The sequence below is a fragment of the Pinus tabuliformis genome, chromosome J, assembly GCF_031772625.1.
Source record: "Pinus tabuliformis cultivar Carrire ecotype Pingquan chromosome J, CPIR1, whole genome shotgun sequence".
In the NCBI taxonomy this organism is placed as follows: Eukaryota; Viridiplantae; Streptophyta; class Pinopsida; order Pinales; family Pinaceae; genus Pinus; species Pinus tabuliformis.
The window spans coordinates 1,490,082,627-1,490,107,599 of NC_142295.1; the positions used below are offsets into that span (position 1 = coordinate 1,490,082,627).

The window sequence follows — 24,973 nt, forward strand, 5'->3', positions numbered from 1 at the left end:
AATCCCTTCTCATAATTAATATGCAAATCATATTTACTGTATTCCTGGAAATCAGGGTTAAAAACTGAACCTACAATATTTGTGTTGGCTTTTTACCAAATCTGTCACAACACACATATTTGCTGTGTATGCCATCCTTCATGCTGTGTATGTCAGTGCTTCTCTGAGTATGCATTGATCCTTTGAGGATGGGCAATTGGGCTGTCCGTGTTGGCCCCTTCCTTTGCAACACATTTCAGCCACAGGTGAGGTCTTTCTTCTGTGATATGTCAGTGACAAAAACTCTAACAATGCATGCTACTTTGTCTGTGCAGCCCCCACCAACATTTTTGTGAAACAATATGCAAGCAGGCCTCTGTGGCTCCGAGCTCGTCCTCGACTTTCTGAAATGGAGTCTGTGACTTGCCCTCTAGTCGCTGAAACATAGACATCAGATATTGTTCCATATGTTATTTGTTGTAACAACAATTATGTTCCACATGACAATGATATTGTTACAGACATTATCTCTTGTGACAGCAAGCATTTAAACTATAAACAATGTGACTTAACACAGTCTCCCACTACAAACAATCATTTTCTCTTTTCTGCAATTATGATCCTCTCTATAATTCTAGAAGTCTTTCAACTTATTATTTAACCTTTGAGCTTATCAATATTTATTCACCATTAAATAATCAAATAAAAAATATATATTCAATGTCAGCGTGCACTTATATTATTGTTCTGTCAGTTTGTACAATGTATGTTCCTGTTTCATTTGAGTGTTTGCAGTCCCTTGGTGAGTCTCAATCCATTGCAGTTCCTAGGCCCTTCACCTGCTTTCTTCCTAGGCCCCGTGTAAAATATTTTTTCCACTGGAAAAATCGTAATCTTTCATTAATATTGAAAAATTACATGTTGTAGATGCCATCGGCATATGCTGAAAAACAGTGATCCGTCATTAATGGTGCTTTTTTGTAAAAAAACAGTGATCCGTCAACACCGCGCAGGGTGTACGAGTGCAGGAAAGTCATGCATATATGATTATGTACATGTGGGGGAAAATCATAATTTTCGCCCCTTTTTCTTCTCAACTTTTTTCCAAACCCCCTGTGGTTCTGTTGGACTTATCAATGCCAGTGCAGTTTCAGCCACAGGTTGTGGATTTTCTTTATCAGAGTCTGAAGAATCTGATATGTGATGTCGTTTGTTTCTGCTCATGTCCATAGTATCTATTGTTTTTGCCTGTGTTATTTCTGATTGTTCCTGTGGTCTTTTGTCTTCCGCTGTTGGTACTTCGTTCGTCTGGCTGGGCTGTTTGGGATTGGTGGTCTCCATCTCTTCTTCCTCCTCGTCATCTGAATCGGGTGAGGAGAATTGCCATCCCTTCACTTTTTTTTCTGTTTTCTTCTTTCTTCGATTGTCTTTTTTGGCTGCTGGACATGTGCTTTGTAGGTGTCCCGTTTGTCTACATATTCGACATCTGAAGGCAGTATTTTCGAAGTCTAAACCTTGGGTCCAGCTCCTCTGTCCATGCCTCAGCTGAATCTGGTCTGGCAGGCCTTTGCTGAGGTCTACTTCCACACATATCCGAGCATATGTGTAAATTCTTTCCTCCAATCGCTGTGTGTCCCATTTGATGTAGCGTCCGATGGTATTTCCAATTCCAGCTAGTACTTGATCAGTCCAGAGATGTATTGGGAGGTTGTGTAGTCGCACCCAAACTGGCATTTTGGTAACAACCATTGTATTTGCGTCAAATTCTGGAAACCAAGGTGTGATGAAAAGTCCTGTGGAACCCCAGAACCAAGGTCCTTCCTGGATTACTGTGTCCCTGTCAGATGCTGATAAGAAATTTACTATAAAGAAACCTTTGGAGCAGAGGTGTATTTCGCATTGCATGGTCCAGTTCGTGAAGATCCAGTGGAATAAATCAACTGGTTTGGGCCAAAAGCTGTTAAATCTGCATATTACTGCTTGCCTTTCATATATGTTACAGTACTCCTCTGTTTCTGGTGTATCTATGTTGTATACTGGGGTATGATCCAGCTGTTCCACAATATATGGCCTGGCGATCATCCCTGTTTGATTTGGTGTTGTTCCTTCTTTGTTTTTCCCTTGTAGGATGTCTTTGAAGGAGGTGTTACTTGGTTTTTTCCCTGCACCTGTGCCACTCCCTTCAGCTCTATTATTGTTCCTGCCATTGACAGATGCTCCCCCTCTCAATCTCAGATTTAGTGTGATTGTTGACAGGGGTTTAATCTGATATTCCCAGAGATATTTAGTATCTTGTAGAGCTCTGCCCTCATATATCAGATTTTGTGATCTGATAGGAAATCCTAATTGTTTCATGATCATTTCCTGCACTTGCTTAACAGTATCCGATTCTTGTACCCAGATAAATTTCGATTTTCCTTCAGGTAGTTTTATAAATACTTGGAATCCTCTTGCCGGAGTTCCAACTCTTGTAATTGATGGATCTGATGCAGAGATTTTGTTCTGTGGCTTTTGCATGTCCCATATCAGTGGATGGGCGACCAGATCTGTTATGGTTTGAGTCCGATTTATCATATGAGTCCGATCTGCCATGTTGGTATCTGGTTCGACGAACCCAGGTCTTGATCTGCGCATATTCCCCTGGATCGGGACGAGATAGGGTCGATATGCCATAATAGGGTCTAGATCTGTTAGTTCAGGGCATACTCTGTACAGGATGCCGCGGATCGGTGGGAAAGAAACCCATTCGGAGCTCCAAGGTAGGAGAGAACCCAGATCTACGCCAATAATATACAGAGCAGCGTTCTGATATTCAATGAAAGGGGTATTTCTTCCATACCTTGAACAAAAACTACGGTTTTCCATCCTGCGAGTTCCATTGTTGCAGAAAACCGCTTCTCCGCCGAGCTTGTTCTCGTCTGCTGAGTCCTGGTGGTATCCTGAATGGCCATTCGAAACCCTTGTTTCGACCCAATGATTTGCAGCGATCTTCGTCTTCGTATCTGGCAGATCTTGGCGGACCGGGGGTTTATTTTGATCTGGATTCGCTTGAGCCAGAGGTTGTGGAGGCCGACGATCGGCTATGGATCTGGATCCTCCATGCGCTAAACCCTCTAGAGAGCCCGAGGAGCAGCAGACGCGAACAATTGGGGCCATCTCCGGAATCGATCGCGGATCCGTCAGTCCTCAAGCCGATTTTTCCCTTTCCTCTTCACTTCTTTTAATATATATATATATATATATATATATATATATATATATGCCCCGTGTAAAATATTATATTGGAAAGTTGCGATCATGGTATTTTACAAGGTTACACAGAGAGCATACTCAATCGAGTTTGAGTTTTACCTTGAGTGAGACATTGAAATGAAAAGGATCTTAAAAAATGCCAAAACTGTTTTGCCAAGCAGAATCTGTTTATATATAAAACGTGACATAAGGATATGAAAATTAGGATACAAGAAAACTTATACATATCAATTTCACAGATTGATGTGCAGGAAAACAGGCATCCAATTCTTTAAAACAGTGACTTGACTTTGCATTAATAAAGTATTTAGGTATTTTATAGTTACAGGCATCGAATTCTTTAAAACAGTGACTTGACTTTGCATTAATACAATATTTAAGTATTTTATAGTTGGTGATTGCTATAATGTGGTGTTCTGGTTTCAGTTTTTTTCTTCCGGTTTGTTTCTTGTTCTTCTGCATCTGTAGCATAGACATCAGTAAATAGTTTGGCTTGAAGTGCACCTAAGTTAAGGAGAAGTTTGGGTGAAGATGTTTTTGAGGCTTCTTGTAGCTGTTATTTTATTCTTAGATTATGGCAACTGAGCTCTAACAAAATCCTTTTCATTTTTCATATGAATTATCCCTTATCTGGTCATTCTATTTGAAAATGTCTATGATAATATGTTTTACAATAAAAAATGTAGGGGTTACCGAATGTATTATGTGCTTGGTATTCTTATCAGTTAACTTTCATCATACAATTTATTTTTCTCAGGAATGGTTGGTAGACTTGTGTTTGATTTTATTTAATAATAAATGGTTTTACGATTGTTAACTTGTGCAATAGTTAACCTGCCATAAATCTTCAATATTACAGCTTCCATCAGTTTCAAATGTGCAAATAGAGCCTATTGTTGTGCAAATCGACAAACTGGATTTAGTTCTTACAGAGAAATTGGAGTTTGAACCTGACACAACCCAATACAGGTAATTTATTATGATCTTAAGAGTGCTTCAGTCATGGATAAGATCTGACTTTTTGGAATTTCGTTTTATAGAAATTTTATGGTCATTAAAAATGTATGGGTTTGTGATTTTTAACTTTTATAAATTGATCGTTCTTGTGCATTAAAAAATATGGAACATAATGAAATGAATGATACAATTGACGCTTATATGCTTTGCTTTGTTTGCGTGTCTTGCAGTAACCTCTCAACATTGAGTTCAGCAAAGAGTGGTGGCTATGGATTTGCTGATAAGGTAAGTCTTGGGGGGGGGGGGGGGGTTATATTCTACATGTGTCATTTTATATTCTCATCAGTTTGGAGCCTAGATTTCTGACATTTAGCATACAATATAGAATTGCATAGATTGCATCAAGGACAGTAAGTATCGGGGATACTGTTTAAATCTCATTGTGTATGTTGTTAAGAACTCAAACCTACCAGCTTCATGGTTTTTCTAATCAGTAAAAAACAATGTTGCATGGGGAACTATTCCCACCTTTAAACAGTGTTCCCAATGATCTGACATTTCAAGGACTTTGGTACTCTTTGAAAATTTCTTGAAATGAGCGGGAACTACACTGGGGACTCTACAACTTTCCAGCTGTACCCACCCTGTTACCTGCCAAATTTTGGGAGTTTTCCTTATATTTTGTGGAATTTATACCTGTCCCTATGCTAAACCCTTTACCATTATGTTAAAATATTCAGAAAAAATAATGATTACTTCTCAATTTGGATAATGATTTTGCCCATATAGGCTTATCTGGGTTTGACTTATTTTAGTTCTAATGGTGTTCTTATTCCAAGATGAACTTGCTACAACAGATTCTGTGCAGTGTGGCTAAAGGCTTGGAAACACTGCAAAGTATAATGAAATATCTATTAAAAGAGTAAGGCCAAGTGGATAGAATGAACAGATTTGTGACCCATCCATGAAGGGCTGATGTGATGCTGATGGATGAACTGTTTGCAAAGTTAATTTTGGAGTTAAGCAAATATTGAGATCTGACAAGTTGCAAAATTATACTAAAATTAGGTTATCTCACCCCAAGTTATGAGTCCTGTGAAGGTATTGGAATTTCCTGCCACTGCAAAGGCACTGCAACATTCTTTCCTGAGAAGACTAAGTAAAATGATCATATTAATAGTATGAGAATAAAGAATATCATGCCAAGGGGGAAGGGATGAAAATAAGACATCCCATTTAGTCCCGGAGTCAAGAAAAGAAAATAAGACATCCTGTTTAGTCCAGGAGATAAGAAAAGCACTGAGAATAGCATCTGGCCTCATGATACCATGGATGACCTTGGTAAGATTGATGCTTATGATGAAAGACTTCTTGCAGCATTCAAGGCTACAATGATTGGAACTTGTGAAAATGACAGAACTTGATGAAGAAATTATATGGCACTGGATGGGAAATGTCCCCATGCTTGGGATAAGGATTGGGAGGTTGAGCAAAACAAAACAACTCAAGAAATAGTAAAGTTGATATTTATACAGTAAACTAGTTCTATTTCACTAAACATGTTTTTGTGAATTCTGAATGCTTTATATATATATATATATTATTGCCATCCCCATTCTGCTGTTCCCTGAAAAATTAAGGGGTGTGCTTTAGCTGTTCCAGACAGTGCTTCCCTGCCCACCATGTTCTCCTGTTTCAGAAACTTGTGACGATAATTAAAAACAGTCAAATGATTAGGAACATGGAAGCTGGAAAGGGGCCTGTAGAAATCCCTCCTAAAAACGTAAGGGAATTTGGCTCTGATAGAAACTAGACCCAGACATCTCTGGAGGAAGCTGACTAAATCTACCATGGGAGAGCTGATCTCCTGATGGAGTTTATTTTAGGGCATCAAATTTAAGATTTTATGATGCTCCCTTAATTGAAACTTCTAATAGACCTCAACTAATCATCTCTTAATCTATCTGTATTTTATAGGCTGCATTCACCTTTGTCTCTATTCATCCAGTAGGTGTCATATGACCAGTAATGACAGCGATCTGAAAAGTCCTTAATTATACATTATTCACTGTTCTCCTAGTATATCTTATGTAGCAATTTTGCCCATTTGATGATTTGCTTGAGCTGTTTTCAAATTCATGCTTATAACGTTTAGAGTTCCTCTCATGTTGTGCTCTTATGCCTCTACATGTTTTTAGTTGCCTATAATTATATTCTCTACAACTTCTGATGAGACAAGTATTATTGAGCTAATAATTGCCTTCAAATCTATTATGAAAACCAAATACCCTGATTCATCTTAGTTGAATATGGATGGAATAGTAACCGTCATATATGCCTAAATTATATTAATTATACTAATAGCTGTTACCCAGGTTTTTGTCCATTAGCTTAAGCCTTAAGTTGTATCTCTTAGATAGTACTGTATATAATAATATATGACAGTCTTTTTGACTGTGTATCATCATTCTTTGTATCATTCACTTTATTAATCATCAGTGTTCCACGGGGACGCGTCCCCCAGGGTCGGGTGCGCGCACCCCTCGCACCCCACGCACCCGGGACGGGGAGTCTCTTGGGGGTGCGTTTCCCCACGCACCCTTTTTGGGGAGTCTTGGGGAGACGCAAGGGGGTGCGTTTCCCCAGTGTGGGAGTCTAGACTCCCCAAAAAGGGTGCTTCTCGGCGTCCCCCTTCAGTGTGGGAGTCTAGATTCCCCAAAAAGGGTACGCCTGGGTGTCCCCCTTTAAATTTGTCTAATAAGACTTAAAAATTAAAAATTGAAAATCAAAAATTCAAAAATCAAAACCATTAATTTTTTTTTTTAAACTAAATAACTAAAACTTAAAAGTCTAAGCTGAGGGACTGTGAACTGAGTCATTGCTGTTGAGAGACGCTGAGCCGAGACAGCGTGCTGCGTCCCCTTGCAGGCTTGCTGTTGGCAGTTGCTCCAGCTGCTGTTGTTTAAAATTTTGACCACAACTTTCAAGTTTCAGCCGCAGCCCAGCATCCTCGGACCTCCTGAGTCCTTTGCCGTCAACCCTCTATCCCTGACGCTGTGCAGCTCCACCTCCAGGTAGACTTTCCTTGGCCGATGGACAATTTGTCAGTCCCCCTTTCTCAATCATGCTGAACACTGCTGCAGTATACACAGGAAAAGCTAAGCTATTCATCTCATATTTCATTATCCTTACATGTGTGTGTGTAGTAATATCCCTAGGAAAAATGTCCGTTATGATTTTCTTAGGCAGCATGAGTGTGAAAATTTCACTACGACGTTCTATTGCAGCGATTGAAATTTATTCTTCTAAACTGTAAATTATTTATTAGTTTATTGCTATGGAAACAACGAATTAATCACACTGCAATCTTCACAAAAATAAATATTGTGGAAGTTAAACTGGAAACTGAGAAAACACTGGCACACACACACACAAAAATATAACACCATTATTTTTGAACAAAAGTCCTTAGAAAAACCCAATGTGGGAAAACCGGTTGCAGCAGTTGAGGGTTTTTATTATTACGCAGCAGTGAGAAAATTCTCCTACCATATTTTATGTAGCAATTTTGCCTATTTGATGATTTGCTTGAGCTGTTTTCTAACTTACCATGCAAATTCATGCTTATACCTTTTAGAGTTCCTCCCATGTCGTGCTCTTATGCCTCTACATGTTTTTAGTTGCCTGTAATTATATTCTCTACAACTTATGATGAGACAAGTATTATTGAGCTAATAATTGCCTTCAAATCTATTATGAAAACCAAATACCCCGATTCATCTTAGTTGAATATGGATGGAATAGTAACCGTAATATATGCCTAAATTATATTAATTATACTAATAGCTGTTACCCAGGTTTGTGTCCATTAGCTTAAGTTTTATCTCTTAGATACTACTGTATATAATAATATATGACAGTCTTCTTGACTGTGTATCATCATTCTTTGTATCATTCACTTTATTAATCATTATTGTTGTCCTCCTGGATGATGTGGGTTTGTCCCTTTTATAATGAATTTCTATGGCATCATGTGACTACTGCAAGGCATGTCACAAGTGGCATTAGAGCATGCTTGAACTTCACTGGCCTATGCCAATGCCATTCTACCTATGACAATAGACTTTCCTTGGCCGATGGACAACTTGTCAGTCCCCCTTTCTCAATCATGCTGAACACTGCTGCAGTATACACAGGAAAAGCTAAGCTATTCAAATTTCATCTCATATTTCATTATCCTTACATGTGTGTGTGTAGTAATATCCCTAGGAAAAATGTCTGTTATGATCTTCTTAGGCAGCATGAGTGTGAAAATTTCACTACGAAGTTCTATTGCAGCAACTGAAATTCATTTTTCAAAACTGTAAATTAATTTAGTAGTTTATTGCTACGGAAACAACGAATTAATCACACTGAAATCTTCACAAAAATAAATATTGTGGAAGTTAAACTGGAAACTGAGAAAATACTGGCACACACACACAAAAATATAACACCATTATTTTTGGACAAAAGTCCCCAGAAAAACGCAATGTGGGACAACCAGTTGCAGCAGTTGAGGGTTTTTATTATTAAGCAGCAGTGAGAAAATTCTGAGTACAATAAATGTTGCCAAACTGACAAATCTATCCAAGAGAAATACTGACAAAAATTTACCGAGGGATTTTACCCTCTCTCTGAGCAAATGAGGCACTGTCTGACCTCTGAAAAGCTAGCCATCCAACTGGTCTCCGCAGGCTCTGCGTCACCCTAGTGCTGCCTGCCAAACGCACTGGCTGAAATAGCTGCTAATCTAGAGGCCCATTGAACATTGACTCTGTAAGGAATACAAGCACAAAACATGGCTCACAGGAATACGACATGTTAGAGGGCATCAAGTAGTTATGACAAGTTGATTGAAGCTAGTAGTAAGCCTTGAGTGAGGTCCAGCTGGATTTGGTGTTGTGGTGCCTTTACTATCAAGTGCTGATTTGTTGCATAATCCATGTGCCAAATGGTGGTTAATTGGAATGTGACATGATAGAATGAGTTGAGACATCTGTCCAGTTGATAGCATCTCGCTTTTGGAGAAAGACAAGCATTGGGGAAAGTGGAGTTGTCAAAATTTGAACGCTATGAAAGCATTCTCATAAGTGATCCTTAAATCAAGCCAAGCAAATATTGAGGTAAGTGGGGTTGAACTAGAAAATAAATAACAAGACTCTCTAGGCTGAAAGTGATTTTGAGGAATGGCTTTGTTTTGGCAAAGACAAAGTCATTGAAATCATCATTTGCTGAGACTAAGACATCAAGGTAAGTAGAGATTGATGAACATGAAAGAGATGTAGGGGGCTCAAATTGTCTAGAATCTAACCATGTCATAAGGAATTGGGAGACATGAAGAATTGGTCTGTGCAATCACTGTTGGAGTCGGCCGAGGAAAAGGCATGGGGGAAATGTAGGAATTTACAGGGTAAGTTCCTCAGACAGAACACCAAAAGGACACCGCTCACAACCAGATCGCAGATCAATACACCAGTATTTTGACGTGGTTAAAACCCTCAAAGAGGGAAACAGTCCACGGCCTGAGCCAACGCGGCCACTTCAGGCAATTTATTAATAAAAGAATGAAAATTTACATATGTTTCTCTCATGCACGGATTACCCTACAAATGACCCTCCATGCGCTTTAAATAGAATTCATGGACCAATCGGGTGTCAAGCCACGGATCAAGTGTCGGTAATACCGAGGAGAGAATGAACCGTCGGATCACTACATATCGTGACCGTCGGATTGTAAGTTACAAAATGTACAACGGTAAAGAAACACACTTTACCTAACTCTATACCTAACTCTACACTAGACCAAGTTGTACTTAACTATTTCCTATGTGTCGGAATATCCTAACATCCCCCCTTAAGAACAACTTGGGATAGGATTTAAGGATTTACAAATATGACACAATAGGAGAAGGAAGGAGGCACTAGAGCCTATCCCCCCTTAGTGACAACTTCCTGAACTCCAACCATAAATCGAAGTTTAGTGAACTTCGCCTCTGCGAGAGCCTTTGTGAAGATGTCTGCAACTTGATCATCTGTTGAACAATATTGCACTTCAAGAACATGGTCGTGAATGAGCTTTCTGATGAAGTGCATGTGCAGTTCAATGTGTTTGCTGCGCTGATGTTGGACTGGATCTTTGCATAGCTGAATGGCACTTTGATTATCACACCAAAGTGTAGTCGGATGCTGCTGCTCAAAGCCAAACTCTGTCAGGATCTGACGAAGCCACAAGGCTTCCTTACTAGCTTCTACGGCACCACGATACTCTGCTTCTGCTGACGAAAGAGAAATGGCACCCTGTTTCTTGCAAGCCCATGTAATAGGTCCTGAACCAAGAGTGAACACATAACCGGCAATAGACTTCCGATCATCAGGGTCACCAGCGCAATGGGAATCAGTGAAACCAACCAATAGAGGAGATGCTTCGGCACTGTAATGAATCCCAAACTGAACTGTACCTCGAACATAACGAAGTATTCTTTTAGCTGCTTTCCAATGACTTTCACGGGGGTTTTGCATGAACCGAGCAACAAGGCCAACAACAAAGGAAAGGTCAGGACGAGTATGGGTTAGATACAAAAGTTTTCCTACAAGTTGACGGTATAAGGTAGCATCAACTTCAGGAGAAGTACAAGTGACTGAGAGTTTGACTCCAGACTGAAAGGGAGAAGGGGCTGGCTTACAGTCTTCCATGTGAAAATGACGTAGAATATCACAAGCATACTTGGACTGGGAAAGGGAAATACCCTCCTTGGATTGCAAGACTTGAAGACCAAGAAAATAGTGTAAGTGTCCTAAGTCTGTCATTTCAAATTTCCTTTTAAGGCTAGACTTCACATGGTTTATAAGGTTGGGATCACTACCAGTAAGGATAAGATCATCAACATAAAGAACAAGGATGATAAGAGAGTTGCCCACTTTCTTGGTGTAGACAGTATTGTTAGAATGACATCTAGAAAAGCCAGATTCTAAAAGAAAGCTATCCATTTTGGCATACCAAGCCCGAGGAGCTTGCTTGAGACCATAAAGGGATTTCTTAAGTCGACAAACAAGGCTGGAGTCTGTTTGTATGAAGCCAATGGGTTGTTCCATATAGATTTCTTCATGCAAGTCCCCATGCAAGAAGGTAGATTTAACATCCATCTGATGGACTTCCCATTTGAAAGAGGCAGCAAGGGAAAGAACAAGGCGGATAGAGTTCATTTTGGCAACAGGGGAGAAGGTTTCAGTGTAGTCAATGCCTTCAACCTGTGAAAAGCCCTTAGCAACAGGACGAGCTTTATGTTTATCAACTTTCCCATCTGGTCCATACTTGGTTCTGTAAACCCATTTGCATCTAACAAGTTTTCGTCCCTTTGGTAAAGGAACAAGATCCCATGTATCATTTGCCAATAATGAATGATATTCTTCATTCATAGCTGCTTCCCAATCTGGATGGCCTGAAGCTTCTGCAAAGGTGTCAGGATCATAATTTACTGGAGCTTGAGCCAGTAAAGAAGAGGCTCTCTCGAACTGAGAACGTGTGCGTTGCTGATCTGTAGGATCACCGGCAAGATCACCTGCTGCATCTCGAGTAGCATGAACCCATTTTGGAAGCTCAGGAGCTGAAGGAGGATCCTGAGATGGTGGGGGAGGATTGTCATCCTCACTTTCATCATCTGAAGAAGAAATGTTTTCAAAGGTAGAAGAGATAGGGAGAGGTGGCACATCCGCCGGACTAGGCTCACAGGCCGATATATTTTCATCAAATTTTACATCTCTTATAATAATAACATTTTTGGACTTAAATGGAATAAGTCTATAGCCTTTGACATCTTCAAAATATCCAACAAAAGTACATTTTTCACTCTTAGGTTCTAAAGCTTTATGCTTTTCATCTGGAATATGGGCCCACGCTTCACTTCCAAAAACACGAAAGTGACTTACATCTAGTTTGATTGAGCTCCATGCTTCTTCTGGAGTGATATTCTTTAAAGCCTTAGTAGGAGTGCGATTTATTATGTAATTTGCACAGTTAATTGCTTCTGCCCAAAAACTAAGACCAAGTCGTTTAGATTGTAGCATACAATTAGCCATTTCCTTTAAGGTGCGATTCTTCCTTTCAGCTACACCATTTTGTTGTGGAGTATATGGAACAGTATGTTGCATTTGAATTCCATTTTCAGTGCAATAGTTGATGAATGTGTTTTTGACATATTCTCCGCCATTATCAGATCTTAACTTAAGAATTTGATGTCCAGATTGTTTTTCAACAAAGGCCTTGCAGGCCAAAAAAGTGTTAAATACTTCACTCTTGAGTTTTAAGAAGTATACCCAAGTGCGTCTGGAGAAATCATTAATGAAAGTTAAGAAATACTTGCAGCCAGAGAGTGACACAATTGGAAGTGGACCACATAAATCACTATGCACAAGCTGTAAAGGGGCTGAGGCGTGCCAAGAGGCACGTTTTTCAAAACTGTCCCGATGATGTTTTACGAGTACACATCCGGAACAAACACCATCTCTGCAAGATACCATAGGAAGACCTGTCACCATATTTTCTTTACATAGATGCTGAAGGGAGCGATAGTTTAAGTGACCAAATCGCTCATGCCAAAGTTTGCTCACTTCATCGTTATGAGCAACAAATACTGAGGGAAGATTTGATGACCCAAAGTTGTGAAACTTATACAACCTTGTAGAATCATCAGCAATGCCAGTAGCCAAAATCTGTTTAGGATCTCTTAAGTCCTTGATTCCAACATCATGAGGTGAAAATTCAACGATTTTACCTTCACCTGAATGAGTTATCTGATATACAGATAGAAGGTTGCAGGATAAGGTTGGAACACATAATACATCATTAAACTGACCATTGTCTAGATGAACAGTTCCAGTCCCTACAACATTAAGAGATCTATCATCACCAACATATATATTTTTGGTGTTACAATCATTTAAAGAAGAAAACATGGCTTTGTTTTTGGCCATGTGATAAGAAGCTCCAGAATCAATGAGCCACTCATGAGAATGAGAAGAAGAAGATACATTTAATGCATAGCCAGACCGAGATTCTTGACAACCACATGCAGAAAGTGCCATTCCTGAAGATGAAGTTGAAGTTGAAGATTGCCCCAAATGGATGTTATGCTTCTTCATTGCTGCTTCCAAGGCTTCCATCTTCTTAAAGCATTTTGATTCTAAGTGGCCATCTCGATTACAAAAATTGCAATGTCTATCAGTCTTCTTCCCTTTGTTTTTATTTGTCTTATCATTTTGTTGAAATGATTTTTCATTTTGGGGCTGAAATTGCTTAGGACCCTTGTTTGGTTTAGGACCATTCTTTTTAGGATATGACTTCTTAGGATTCTTTGAATTTGGTTGCTGCTGGGCGGCTAACGCTTTCTTGGAAGAGTTTCCAAGATTAAGAAGACCAAGGTGTAAGAGTTTTTCTTGTTCTCTTATTAAAGAATCACAAAAAGAGTCAAAGGAAGGGGGCTTGTAGTCTGTTCCTTGAGAAATGAAGGCTTCTTTTGTAGAATGGAAGGTGGAAACAAACACAGAGTAGGCTGGTCCCAACTTTGTAAGAATGGAATAGATAAGGTTACTATCTTCTTTCTTAACTTTAACACCTTCCAAAAGATATCTAAGGGTCTTGAACTTGGACAAGAAATCTTCAATGCAAGAAAAATTATTAGGGTCCAATGTAAGCAATTCATTTTCAAGTTGATGGGCTCTAATTTCATTTTTAATCCCAAAAACTTTATTGATTTGTTTCATTGCTTCATCAGGAGTATCAAGTTCTGCAATATGGAATCTAAGATCTGGAGAAATAGACATCCCTATCAATCCACGTGCTTGATCTTGCCTATTTTCCCATTTAGCAGCCTTATTTTCATCCTTCGGTTTCTTTTCTTGGCCTGAGGCTATTCTGTAGAGACCTTTACTTCTAAGTAAATCCTCAATGTAAGCCAACCATTGGAAGTAGTTGGTGCTGTCAAGGGTAACTTGGTATTGACTTTCCATTTTAATGGAAACTGAAGCTAAAGAGGCTGAAAATAAGTGTTCCAATGGATAGATCTCGAAAAATTAGGCTGGTTTAAAAAAAACGGCTCTGAAAACGGCTTCCGGATGAAGAAGTTATGGCTTTTTGAAAAAAAGTTGTTGAAGTTGTCGATGAAGTGCGGGAATGTGCGGAAATGAAAAAGTCCGCCCCCACAAAATGGAGACTTGAACCCAAGACCTCTACTCTCTTAAAATAGCTTTGAACCAATTGATCTATACAAAAAATTTGAGAGAGAGAGAAGGGGGGGGGGGGGGGGGTGCTTTGGGTTGCATGCTTGCTTTGAGAAAGCTCTTTTTCCCTACAAAACAAAAAACACAAAACCAAACACGGACATGCAAAGAAAACGAACCTTATGGCTCGAAGTTAGCTTTAGCCAAAAAACTAAATATTTTCAAAAATGAACCTTGCGGCTCAAAGTTAGCTTTGGCCGGAAACTAAATATTTTCCTCAATGTTTCTGATTTTCCGAGATCACCCTAAGGCGCAGGGAAAAGAGCATACGCATGAGAAAAATCCTTCCTTTCTGTTTCTGATTTGCCCAGATCGCACAAAATCGCAGGGCAAAGAGCATACGCAGAAATAAAAGGTATAGATCCGGTAATAAAAAGGCTAAATAAACCGAAAGCGAAATAAACAGAGAGAAAATAACAGTAAACTGCAAATAAACACTGTATACCTCCCGATCTTAAAAATGACGCAGCTAGGGCTACCGGAAACCTTTTCGCGTGAAACGAAAGGGATTTCTCACTGGAACAGATGCTCCCAACACAACAGAGCAGTCCTCTCGGCCCGAAAGCAGTCAGAAACAGCAGATCTAGGAAACGGCAGTCGGATGCAGTTCTACCGGCTTCAGATTTGGATCACCAATGGACCCGGCCCTCAAATAGCTCTGATACCATGTAGGAATTTACAGGGTAAGTTCCTCAGACAGAACACCAAAAGGACACCGCTCACAACCAGATCGCAGATCAATACACCAGTATTTTGACGTGGTTAAAACCCTCAAAGAAGGAAACAGTCCACGGCCTGAGCCAACGCGGCCACTTCAGGCAATTTATTAATAAAAGAATGAAAATTTACATATGTTTCTCTCATGCACGGATTACCCTACAAATGACCCTCCATGCGCTTTAAATAGAATTCATGGACCAATCGGGTGTCAAGCCACGGATCAAGTGTCGGTAATACCGAGGAGAGAATGAATCGTCGGATCACTACATATCGTGACCGTCGGATTGTAAGTTACAAAATGTACAACGGTAAAGAAACACACTTTACCTAACTCTATACCTAACTCTACACTAGACCAAGTTGTACTTAACTATTTCCTATGTGTCGGAATATCCTAACAGGAAAGTAGGGTTTTTGTATGTATGTTTCCATAGACCATAATCATGTTTATGTCATTTATGGAATTTGCTGTGTGCAGGTTTAGCATGTCCAATGCTTCAAGTGGTCTCACCACCCATCATCAGGGACTCAAGCATAGCGGGTTGGAAAAGAAACCTAGAAACCAATGAAAGGGTTCCAAAAAAGAGAGGATATTGCTTAAAGCAAGGTTGACAAATTTGGAAACTAATAAAAAAGAAGCAATCTCAAAATAAGGGCCAGGAATTAATAATGAGTGAGATTTTCATTGGGACAAGCTGAACCAAGATTGGATTGCGGAGTTAGAGGGGCTCTAACACTGATCAGTAAGATTATAAAGATAAATAAACATGACCTAGTAAGGATGATAACTATTATATGTTTGTGTGTGTATAGAATTGGTTAAGTCTTAAATAAGAATTAAGAATAAACCGCTATTAATCACGTAAATTACATAAGATTATTAACAAACTTCTACTATTCAATTATTTTTGATATAAAATCCTTGAAAGTAATAAATAAAAACTTATTTAATACTATCCCATCATTAATCTAGATTAATAATCCTGTCATCTTGCTATCTTTCTTCTGATACACTGTATCCTTTTTTAATTTGACCGGAAAGAGCATTTATATTTTATAAATCTACCCCTGGCTCGTGGCAAATACATCATGAATTACACAGCAGATGATTCAAAATTTCTATCATTTTACTCTTATCCAAGAGATATGCTAAACCTTCCTGAGGAGCATACTGCTGAGCGACAGAAATGGGGTTTCTGTAGGTATATACCTTACAGAAATGCCCCAGAAGAACACAGCATTTAAAAAACATAAACCCACTGATTGACAATAAAGTCCTTGATGACTATGAATGTCCTGGAGTCATGAGCAGGCTCATTGATGACTATGAACCATTAACCTGAGGGGTTAATTTCTGATACAATCTATCCTGATGATGAAACCAAGTGTGGTTTGAAACATTGATATGAAAATTTTAAATGCAACTAACCCTAAAGCTTTAATCTCAAACATCTTTTTATAGAAGCTCAAAATCTCAAATATGAATATTGTTGTAGTGAAAACTGGATGTGCCACAAACTGAGCTAGGATGTGTGAAACACACTTCCTAGCTCCGATATTCTTTGATGACATTGATAGCAAGGCAGAGGCCAAACTGCATATCTCAAGCTAGATCCCCAAACATCACATCCATAGAGTAAGGATGGAATCACTGGGGAAAAGATGATCTTTGTTAAGTAGCAGAGCAGTTGTGTATATTGCTTACGTTGGTTAGTAATCATTTGTCTAGTCAAATGTCAGGCCTCCATTTATTGTTGAAACTTGTGTCTATAATAGATATTTTTTGATTGGGTTTGTTTTTTTCTCAAAAAAGATGCATCATGTATTACAGTAAAAACCTTGAACAATTTGGTTTTAGTTTAATTTTTCCTTAGTTTTATACTAAAAATGGTTGCTGGATGTTGGGAGCCCTCCTTTTTGTTATTCTCCTTTACAAACTATAGATTTCTATTTTATCTAGTGTTTGGAATATATAGAGCTAATACATTTGGATTTCTTCCCAGATTGCTGACGGTATGACATTGCAAGTTCAAACAGTTAATTTTATGCTGGAAACACAAGGAGGTGCAGGACAACATGGAGGATCAACTTGGTAAATATATTTTATGATACAATTATATATGCCATGTCCTTGGGATATCATATTAATTCCAAAATTTGTTATTTCAGGACTGTTTTTTAGGGTTCTGACCTTCTGAATTTCCATGATATAGAGAAACCTTATCCTGCTGCAAGAATATCTGTGCAAATTCAAAAATTTGTTCATAGGTGTTGCCACTCAAACTCTAAGTCTAACCCAAGATGTAAATAACCAAAAAGGTGAAAACCTAAGGGAAACTTGGAAGAAGCTACCCAGTGTCACTTTAGTAGCACTTTTCCTCCTTTTGTTTGGTTCTTGTCCAACTCAAGGGGGGAATCCCTAAGGTTATCTAAGTCGAGCAAATGATTAGGAATGGAAAGGTTGCTTTGACGTAGGTTAGATCTGGTTTTTGATGTGAAAACGCTGTAGTAAATTCTAGATCTATGAAATAGAAATAAGTCTAGTAAAGATTTTAGACTTAGCTAGTTATCCCTAGACATTTTTGCATCTCCTGATTGTGATATTGCAACTGTAATTTCCAGATTTGTAAAACGTAAATAAAAAGGTTGATTTTATTGTATTTTTTTAGGTGATTGGTCTGTGAGATTAGTACTTAGGTTTTTTTTAGCAAATGGGATCTATGAGGCAATAGTTTAATGAGATTTTTCTCATGCAATAAGGAAAAACTGAAATCAAAATGAACAAATTACAGCATGCTTATATGGCTGTCCTGCAATGTGGAAAATGGTTTCAAAAGCTCTAATTAAGGAAAACTATCAAGTACATCGAGCGAGTATGCTTACTCAAGATGTAAATTCCAGCCACTACAAACTAAAAAATATAAACTCTTCCGAGCAAAGAACAAATTTATCTAGTTAAATGCTGTCTTGATATGCTTGAAGAAACCAAAATAGAAGCATTCCACTTCATCAATATAATGCCAGATGCATAAACTTGAAGCTCCAAAAGCACCTTCAAATATTAAAAGCTATAGTCTCACGTGTCTCCTCAAACTTGCGACAACCATTACAATAGGAGAAGCTCATCTTTTATCTATGAGGAGCTGAAAACTTTCTCCTATGAAATAATAATATCCATCTAAAACCCTCGATCTATTCTAGGAAAATGCAAACAAGCATTAGCCCTCAACTTTTTTGAGTGGACAAGTTAAAATAAGAATAAAACATGAGTGGCCTGCCACATGTACAAATCTCAATGCACGAGAGTTCCAATAGGTGGTGCATTTCCTCAAAATAGGCAATAGACCAAGAAAATGCAATGTCCTCCATAAAGGTCTCCAAAGCAAATCGCTCCACCAACTAACTCAAAAAATGTGCAAATCACCTCCTCAAAATAGTATGTAAGGCCTCTAGAGTAGACGTTACATCGATGATGCAAGTAATGACCAAGTAGAACATCTCCAAGGTGGCATGTGGGGACCTTCAAGTCATGAATTGGTGTACAAATAACTAGATCCAATGGAGAATGTGTCAAATGATCATCAATCCATGTGCAAAGGTGGTCAACGATCCAACTAATTCCATTGAGGAGGGACAATCCCATCACCAACCATAATAAAATAATGATAAAATAGGTGGATGCGCCAACCAATGTGCCAAGAGTGTGAGCACTCAACCTCGCACCATAGTCCACATCATAACCCAATTCAGGGGTGAAACCAAGCCCACCAAGCTAAGGAAGTCATGCAACAATCCCAAGGCTGCGGGGGAGCGTACCCCCCTGAATCCGCTCCCTACCATTCTTGACAATTTTTTTTTTCACAAAGATGTTCCAAACACATAGTTTTTTCAAAGAAACTAGAGTTTATGAGTGGGAAGCCTAATATTCAAGCCTATGGCCTTAGTTTTGATATGCAATTCATGGTAAAAGTGACATTCTTATTTATCTTTCGTTTTCATCATTTTACTTAAATTTTTAACATTACCCTGAAATGACTTGGGATGTTTGAGAATGGTTCTGACCTCGTTGGATTTCATATGGAGAAAGTAGAATTTTAGATCTCACTCAAAATCTACTAGACTTATCAGTTTTTCAGGATTTCAGGATTGGGGGGATTGCAATGTTTCCATTGGATTTTATCATGTACTAGGGTATGGAACTCGTATTTAATCAAGAGCACCAAGCACTCTATGTGCCTTGATGTTAGTGACAATGGTTGTCGAACTCCTCTATCATGACCCTACGGAAAATGTACCCATCACTCAAACAAAATCTTGACTTGACATGCTACGTTTTTTCTATCTTATGTTAATGCTTAGAGGGTGATATTAATGACAAAGATCCCAAGATAGGCAATGATTTCGATGGTATGTTTGTTGTAGCATGATTTTTTTGGATGCTAGAGGCCATCTAGAGCCTATTTGTTGAGGTAGTTTTGGTTCAGAGATGGATTGAACTCGATGCTATTTGGGTTATGTGCACTGTTACATGTTATATAAATGAGAACTTGTAATTTGTGGACCTAAGGTTGATGAAGGTTACAACTACTATATGAATGGTTTAATCCATGTTTTTATGTTTTTTATCACTAATTCATCATTCTACATGCTTTTGTTGACGTATATGCATCAAAATATATAAAAATATATATTATATAAAATTCGCTTCCATAATTGCTCCTGAATTGGGAGCTTTTGAAAATGTCGCTCCCCGCTCTCACTTTCCGCTTTTGCTCTCACTTCCAAGCAACCATGAACAAATCTCCATAATGTCAAAATTAGGTCAATCTAGTTGTTAAGAGGCCATAATCACCATCAACATATGCGCACAAATGGACCACTCATCTAAGGGTTATAGTTATTGTTATAGTAAAGTGCATCAAGTGTTAATAACCCCCAAATACCATAGGTCGCTAATAATGGAGGGTCAAACTGACATTGAAACACACTAAATAAACCACAATAATGCTTAGAATCATGTGAAGAGGGGCATATAGGATGGGTGCTCCAAATGAAGCTAATATCAATGATATTAAAGGTAAGCCATATGCAACATAAGCCCCATAGCTAAGGTGCTCCAACATCATGTACCACTGGCAATGTCTAGCCACATCCAATCACCTAGTCATGTGAAAAGGAGCATATATCCAATATCTAACCATAACAACATAAGAAAAGGAGCACGAGCATGTAGAGTGCTTCCAAAATGAATAAAATAGTTCACCAATAATATCACACCAACATTGAAATCGATGTTCTTAAACTTGGACTTGATCTTGTCAATATGAGCTTGTACTTGGACTTGGATTGACTCAGACTCATCTTCTTTTAATGACACGTTTTACTAAAAAATACAATAAGATATTTAAGTTGTAATACAAAACTTTATTTCAAAGATTCAAAACCATTAGAGACAAATATGCAAAGTGTAATGAACATGGTTCGTATACGCAGTGGAATATTCAGAATACTCGGAATATGTAAATATCCATCATAGGATAAGTAATGTATTTATATAAGAATGTTGTTGTACAAGTGATATGATATGAGATATGGGTACAAATGAGGACTCGCTTATATACCTAGGTAGGTGCCCCTTCATGAACGGTCATGTCCTTTAAGACATGCCACTGCAGTAACTAAGTATTATTTAATCAATCATTATGATGAATATTATTATTTATATATTATATTTGTACCATTTGCTTCCTCTTTAGTAAAGATTTGTCCTCAAAGCTTATTGCTGACAAGGCATGTCATCTGTTATTTTGTCTTGTAATCTTTTTGTATCTTTCAGATTTCTTCTAGTTGTCATCTTCGATGATACAAGATGATAGGATCCTCTTAGTGATAAACAAAATTGTCAAATTGAGAAGGGATGTGACCATCCTAAATCGATCCTCTGTAGAGCTTTGCAATTATTTGATCGCTTGGATAAATTATTATCGTAAGACTGGGCTTTGCAGACATCAGTGTTCTTCAGAACATAAGTCTGTTGTTTTGTTTTGAATGATACATATACGCATAATGATTGAAATGTCTGCTCTTGTGATTCAGATTGCGATAAGTTCTTCTGATTTGTTTTTCCCTTATCATGCTTGTGTGTAAGAACCGAGAAATAGATGTACAGAAAACAGTAAGGAATTTACCTACAGTTGAAGTACCTACCTGCACTGCTGCAGTTTGAAGATGCCTCTGGCTACACTGCTCTAGTTACTGAGAGACCGAATCCACCCAGCTAGACTGAGCAGAGTCTGACTGCTCAATCCAGTAAGCTTCTCAACAGAAGCTCATTGTCCCCCGTGCCCAGAACCTCAGAATGCTCAAGCTCTTCCAATGGCTGATTCCCTTGCCTTTCGAATTCTTGCTCCTGGTTTTCCTCCCCCTTGCTCAACCCATGACCTGCGGTTTATATCCTCTGGTTTGGCGGTGGCCGCCCTCCCACCTGCAGCCACCGCTCACCCTGCTAATGCCACGCCTCCGCCTACGTAGCCCCTCCTGGTCTCAATTTAGGTCGTGAATGAAATACGCCTTTTGAAACCATATGATATTTATTAATCTTTTAAGATTACATTGTATATTCACGTATCTTTAAACATTATAACGTTTATATATATTTTTATCATATTACATTGTTTTATTTATATTTTTAATATAAAGTTTTATTTATATTTTAATATAAAGTTTTATTTATATTTGTTTTTAATACAAGGTTTTATAAACTTTATACTTGGACCCTTTTTTAATTAATTATTTATATTAATAATTAACCTTTATTATATTAATTTGTTAATATAATTTTATCAATACTCTGGAACATATAATATGTATATAGTCCTCTTTTACGAGCTAACCATGCATTACGCAATATTGATGAATGAGTAGAACTTCTATTCCAAGAAGTGTCATGGTATTTAGCACTTTAACCAATTTAGTATAAAATACTAGTGCGGTGTATGCGACACATGCATATGTAGCTATCATATGCATGTACCGTATACTTGCTATTATGCTTGCGTTCTTTGTATTTATAGATGGGTCGTTACATACACTCCCCCTTCAGAAAACTTTGTCCCGAAGTTAGAGTTTTTATTTTATCTGATTACTTATGATAGTAATTAGTACACCTTTCTTAGGTTTGTAAAGAAATTTTTATTTTAATATAAAGAGACTATAAAATTAGTGTTTTAGGTTTATGATTTTAATGGTCATGCCTTGCCCTATCTAGGTTCCCAAGCTATTCTAAAATCATTCTATCCTTCCTAATCTCTTTCGCTCCCATCCTATCCGTCCTCTACTGGAGTATGCCATGGCGTCAGTTTTACTGACCTAACCATTCATAAACTCTAAGGTGACAGCGTCGGTTATACTGACTTGATTCCTAGTAGGCATCCGGCAGTCATCATCGCACGTCTAGGGGAGCGTAATTCGCACAGTCCTCCCATGACTCCAGGGTTCGGAGGATCATAAAATCACTTTGAGCTTTAATTGTTTTGAGGTTCTGTCATCACGTGGTCATCCTGGTAACTGTTTATTATCTGCAATCATACACTTATCCATGCATTCGTAAAATGTGCATCAACATAATCAAAATAACTCATGTATTATTCACATATGTCACTACAGTATAACATATTTTGCCATATTCCATACATGTCGTTTGACTTTCATTTAAAATGTAATTATTCCCTGATTTCTATTCCTATTGATCATATCGACATGTATAAATAAAACAGATTTATAATATCTTAATTTCTATCAGAAGTAAAATCATTTAACTGCCTTAAAACTTTACTTTGACAACTATAATTTAGTAAGATCAACAACATATATCGTTTTGGTATCCATGTACCAGCAAAAGTTAAACATATATTATGTCACAAAATTTCACGTTTATATATAATCATTCAAAAATGGTTATGAGTCTCTGATTGTAGTGAAGTAAAAATATATACTAAACATAGTTTAAAGTTCTTCAAAATTGACATAGATTAGGGTATCTTTGACATATGTCCTCTGTATTTTCCCAAGTAGCTGATCCAGGACTATATTTGTCCCAATGGACCTTAACTTGGTCCACCAGGCGATTCCTGAGCTGTCGAACCCTACGTTCCAGTATATGTAATGGTTCGACCGATATGATTCCCTCGTCCGATACTTGAAAATTCCACTACAGTGGGTTGATGCGCTGCTTGGTCGTTGCCTTCTTTGATTACCTTGATTGTTTGATATTGGTCCCTCTCCAGTCCTATGCAATATATTCGACGAAGCTTCTGGACAATCACGTTGAAAATGCGGTCCCCCACATCCCCAACAATTAAGCTGCGTTGATCCTCTTGAATCAGGACGTGAATTTCTAGAGAACGAGCTTTGTCCTCTCATGTTGATTCCTCTCGAATTTCTTCCTCTACTGGCAGTCCCTCGAGATGTCCATGGACTGGTGTTTGATGATTCCGCGGCTATAGTGTTTACTACCATGGGAGCTCTTGTCCCTATATTTCTTGGGGTAAACCTGTTACCGTAAGGTGGCCTCGAGCTACCTCCGCTGTAGAAGTTTTGGGGAGTCTTTCTTGGAAATCCTGATTGTAAAGGTTCTATTGGCCCTATATCTTTTTTGATTCCAAGGTGCTCTTCTGCATAATGACCACATTCAACCACCTCAGCTACTGATGATGGTTTCCACATGCTTACCAAGGCTCTGATGCGAGGATTTAACCCAAATATGAAGCGTTCAGCTTGACGTTCATCAGAATCTAAGTAGTGAATGTATTTTACAAGCTCCATAAACCTTATCTCGTACTCTTCCACTGTTTTATTTCCTTGAGTTAATGTATGAAAGGCTCTGGCTTGCTGTTGTTGAAAGTATGGAGGTAAATAATTTGCGTGGAACCTTTCCTCAAATAGTTCCCAAGGGACATTATCCGATGTAAGGTGCAGCTGCTTTTCCAGATTCCCCCACCAAATCAAGGCACTTTCCTTTAATTGAAATACAACAATTTTTGTTTTTGCCGAAGAAGAATATTCTCTTAATCTAAAGCATCTGTTCATTCCTTCTAACCATGCTTCAGTGCGTTCACCTACGCAACCTCCTGAGAATTCTGGGAGTCTAATTTTCTGAAGCTCCCTAGAAATGTCTTCTTTCGATCTTCTGGGCTCAAAATTCTTTGGTTCTGCTGAACTGGTAGCTAAAGGTTGAAATTCCTCTTTGGTCTTAGCCTTAGTTGATTCTTTTAATGTCTCCAATAAGGCTTCCAATGAGTTCATTATCACGGTCAACTCTGGTGCTGGGGCGATTGATGTTGATAATGGTCTTGGTGGTGACGATGGTGATGGTGGTGGCGATGGGGATGATGATGGTGACGGTGGCGGCATTAATGGCGGTGATGTTGCCCGATCACGTCGTCGTCACTCATATGTCCTTACCATTGTAATGGTTCCTGAATACATAATAAAATTCTATAAAATTTTTGAGGTAGACAATCGAATTTAACATATAATTTTCTTTTGCAACTTCACATTCATAAACGGGTATAGTTTTGCTATTTTTATCTGCTAGGCGGATCTTACTGGTACCGAGGTCAAGGAGGGTGGTCTCGCGACCTCCTTGTCCTAATGCAGGGTATTCTATCCTAATATGAATAATGCAGAAGTGTATGGTCATTAGCTCCTAAGGTAGATCATCTAAAATTTATTACTAAATAACATTCAC

At 38.4% G+C, this 24,973-nt stretch overlaps 1 protein-coding gene across 4 annotated transcripts in view; it reads left to right on the forward strand.

Moving 5' to 3' along the window:
* The window catches only part of LOC149233052 (amino-terminal region of chorein), a 159,296-nt gene that overhangs the window by 50,099 nt on the left and 84,224 nt on the right, over positions 1-24,973 (forward strand). For all 4 annotated transcript variants that reach the window (XM_089379666.1, XM_089379664.1, XM_089379663.1 and 1 more), the window contains 3 exons: positions 4,091-4,200; positions 4,419-4,473; positions 17,229-17,317. In XM_089379666.1, the coding sequence (XP_089235792.1) occupies positions 4,091-4,200; positions 4,419-4,473; positions 17,229-17,317 (254 nt within the window). The remainder of the gene's footprint in view (positions 1-4,090; positions 4,201-4,418; positions 4,474-17,228; positions 17,318-24,973) is intronic.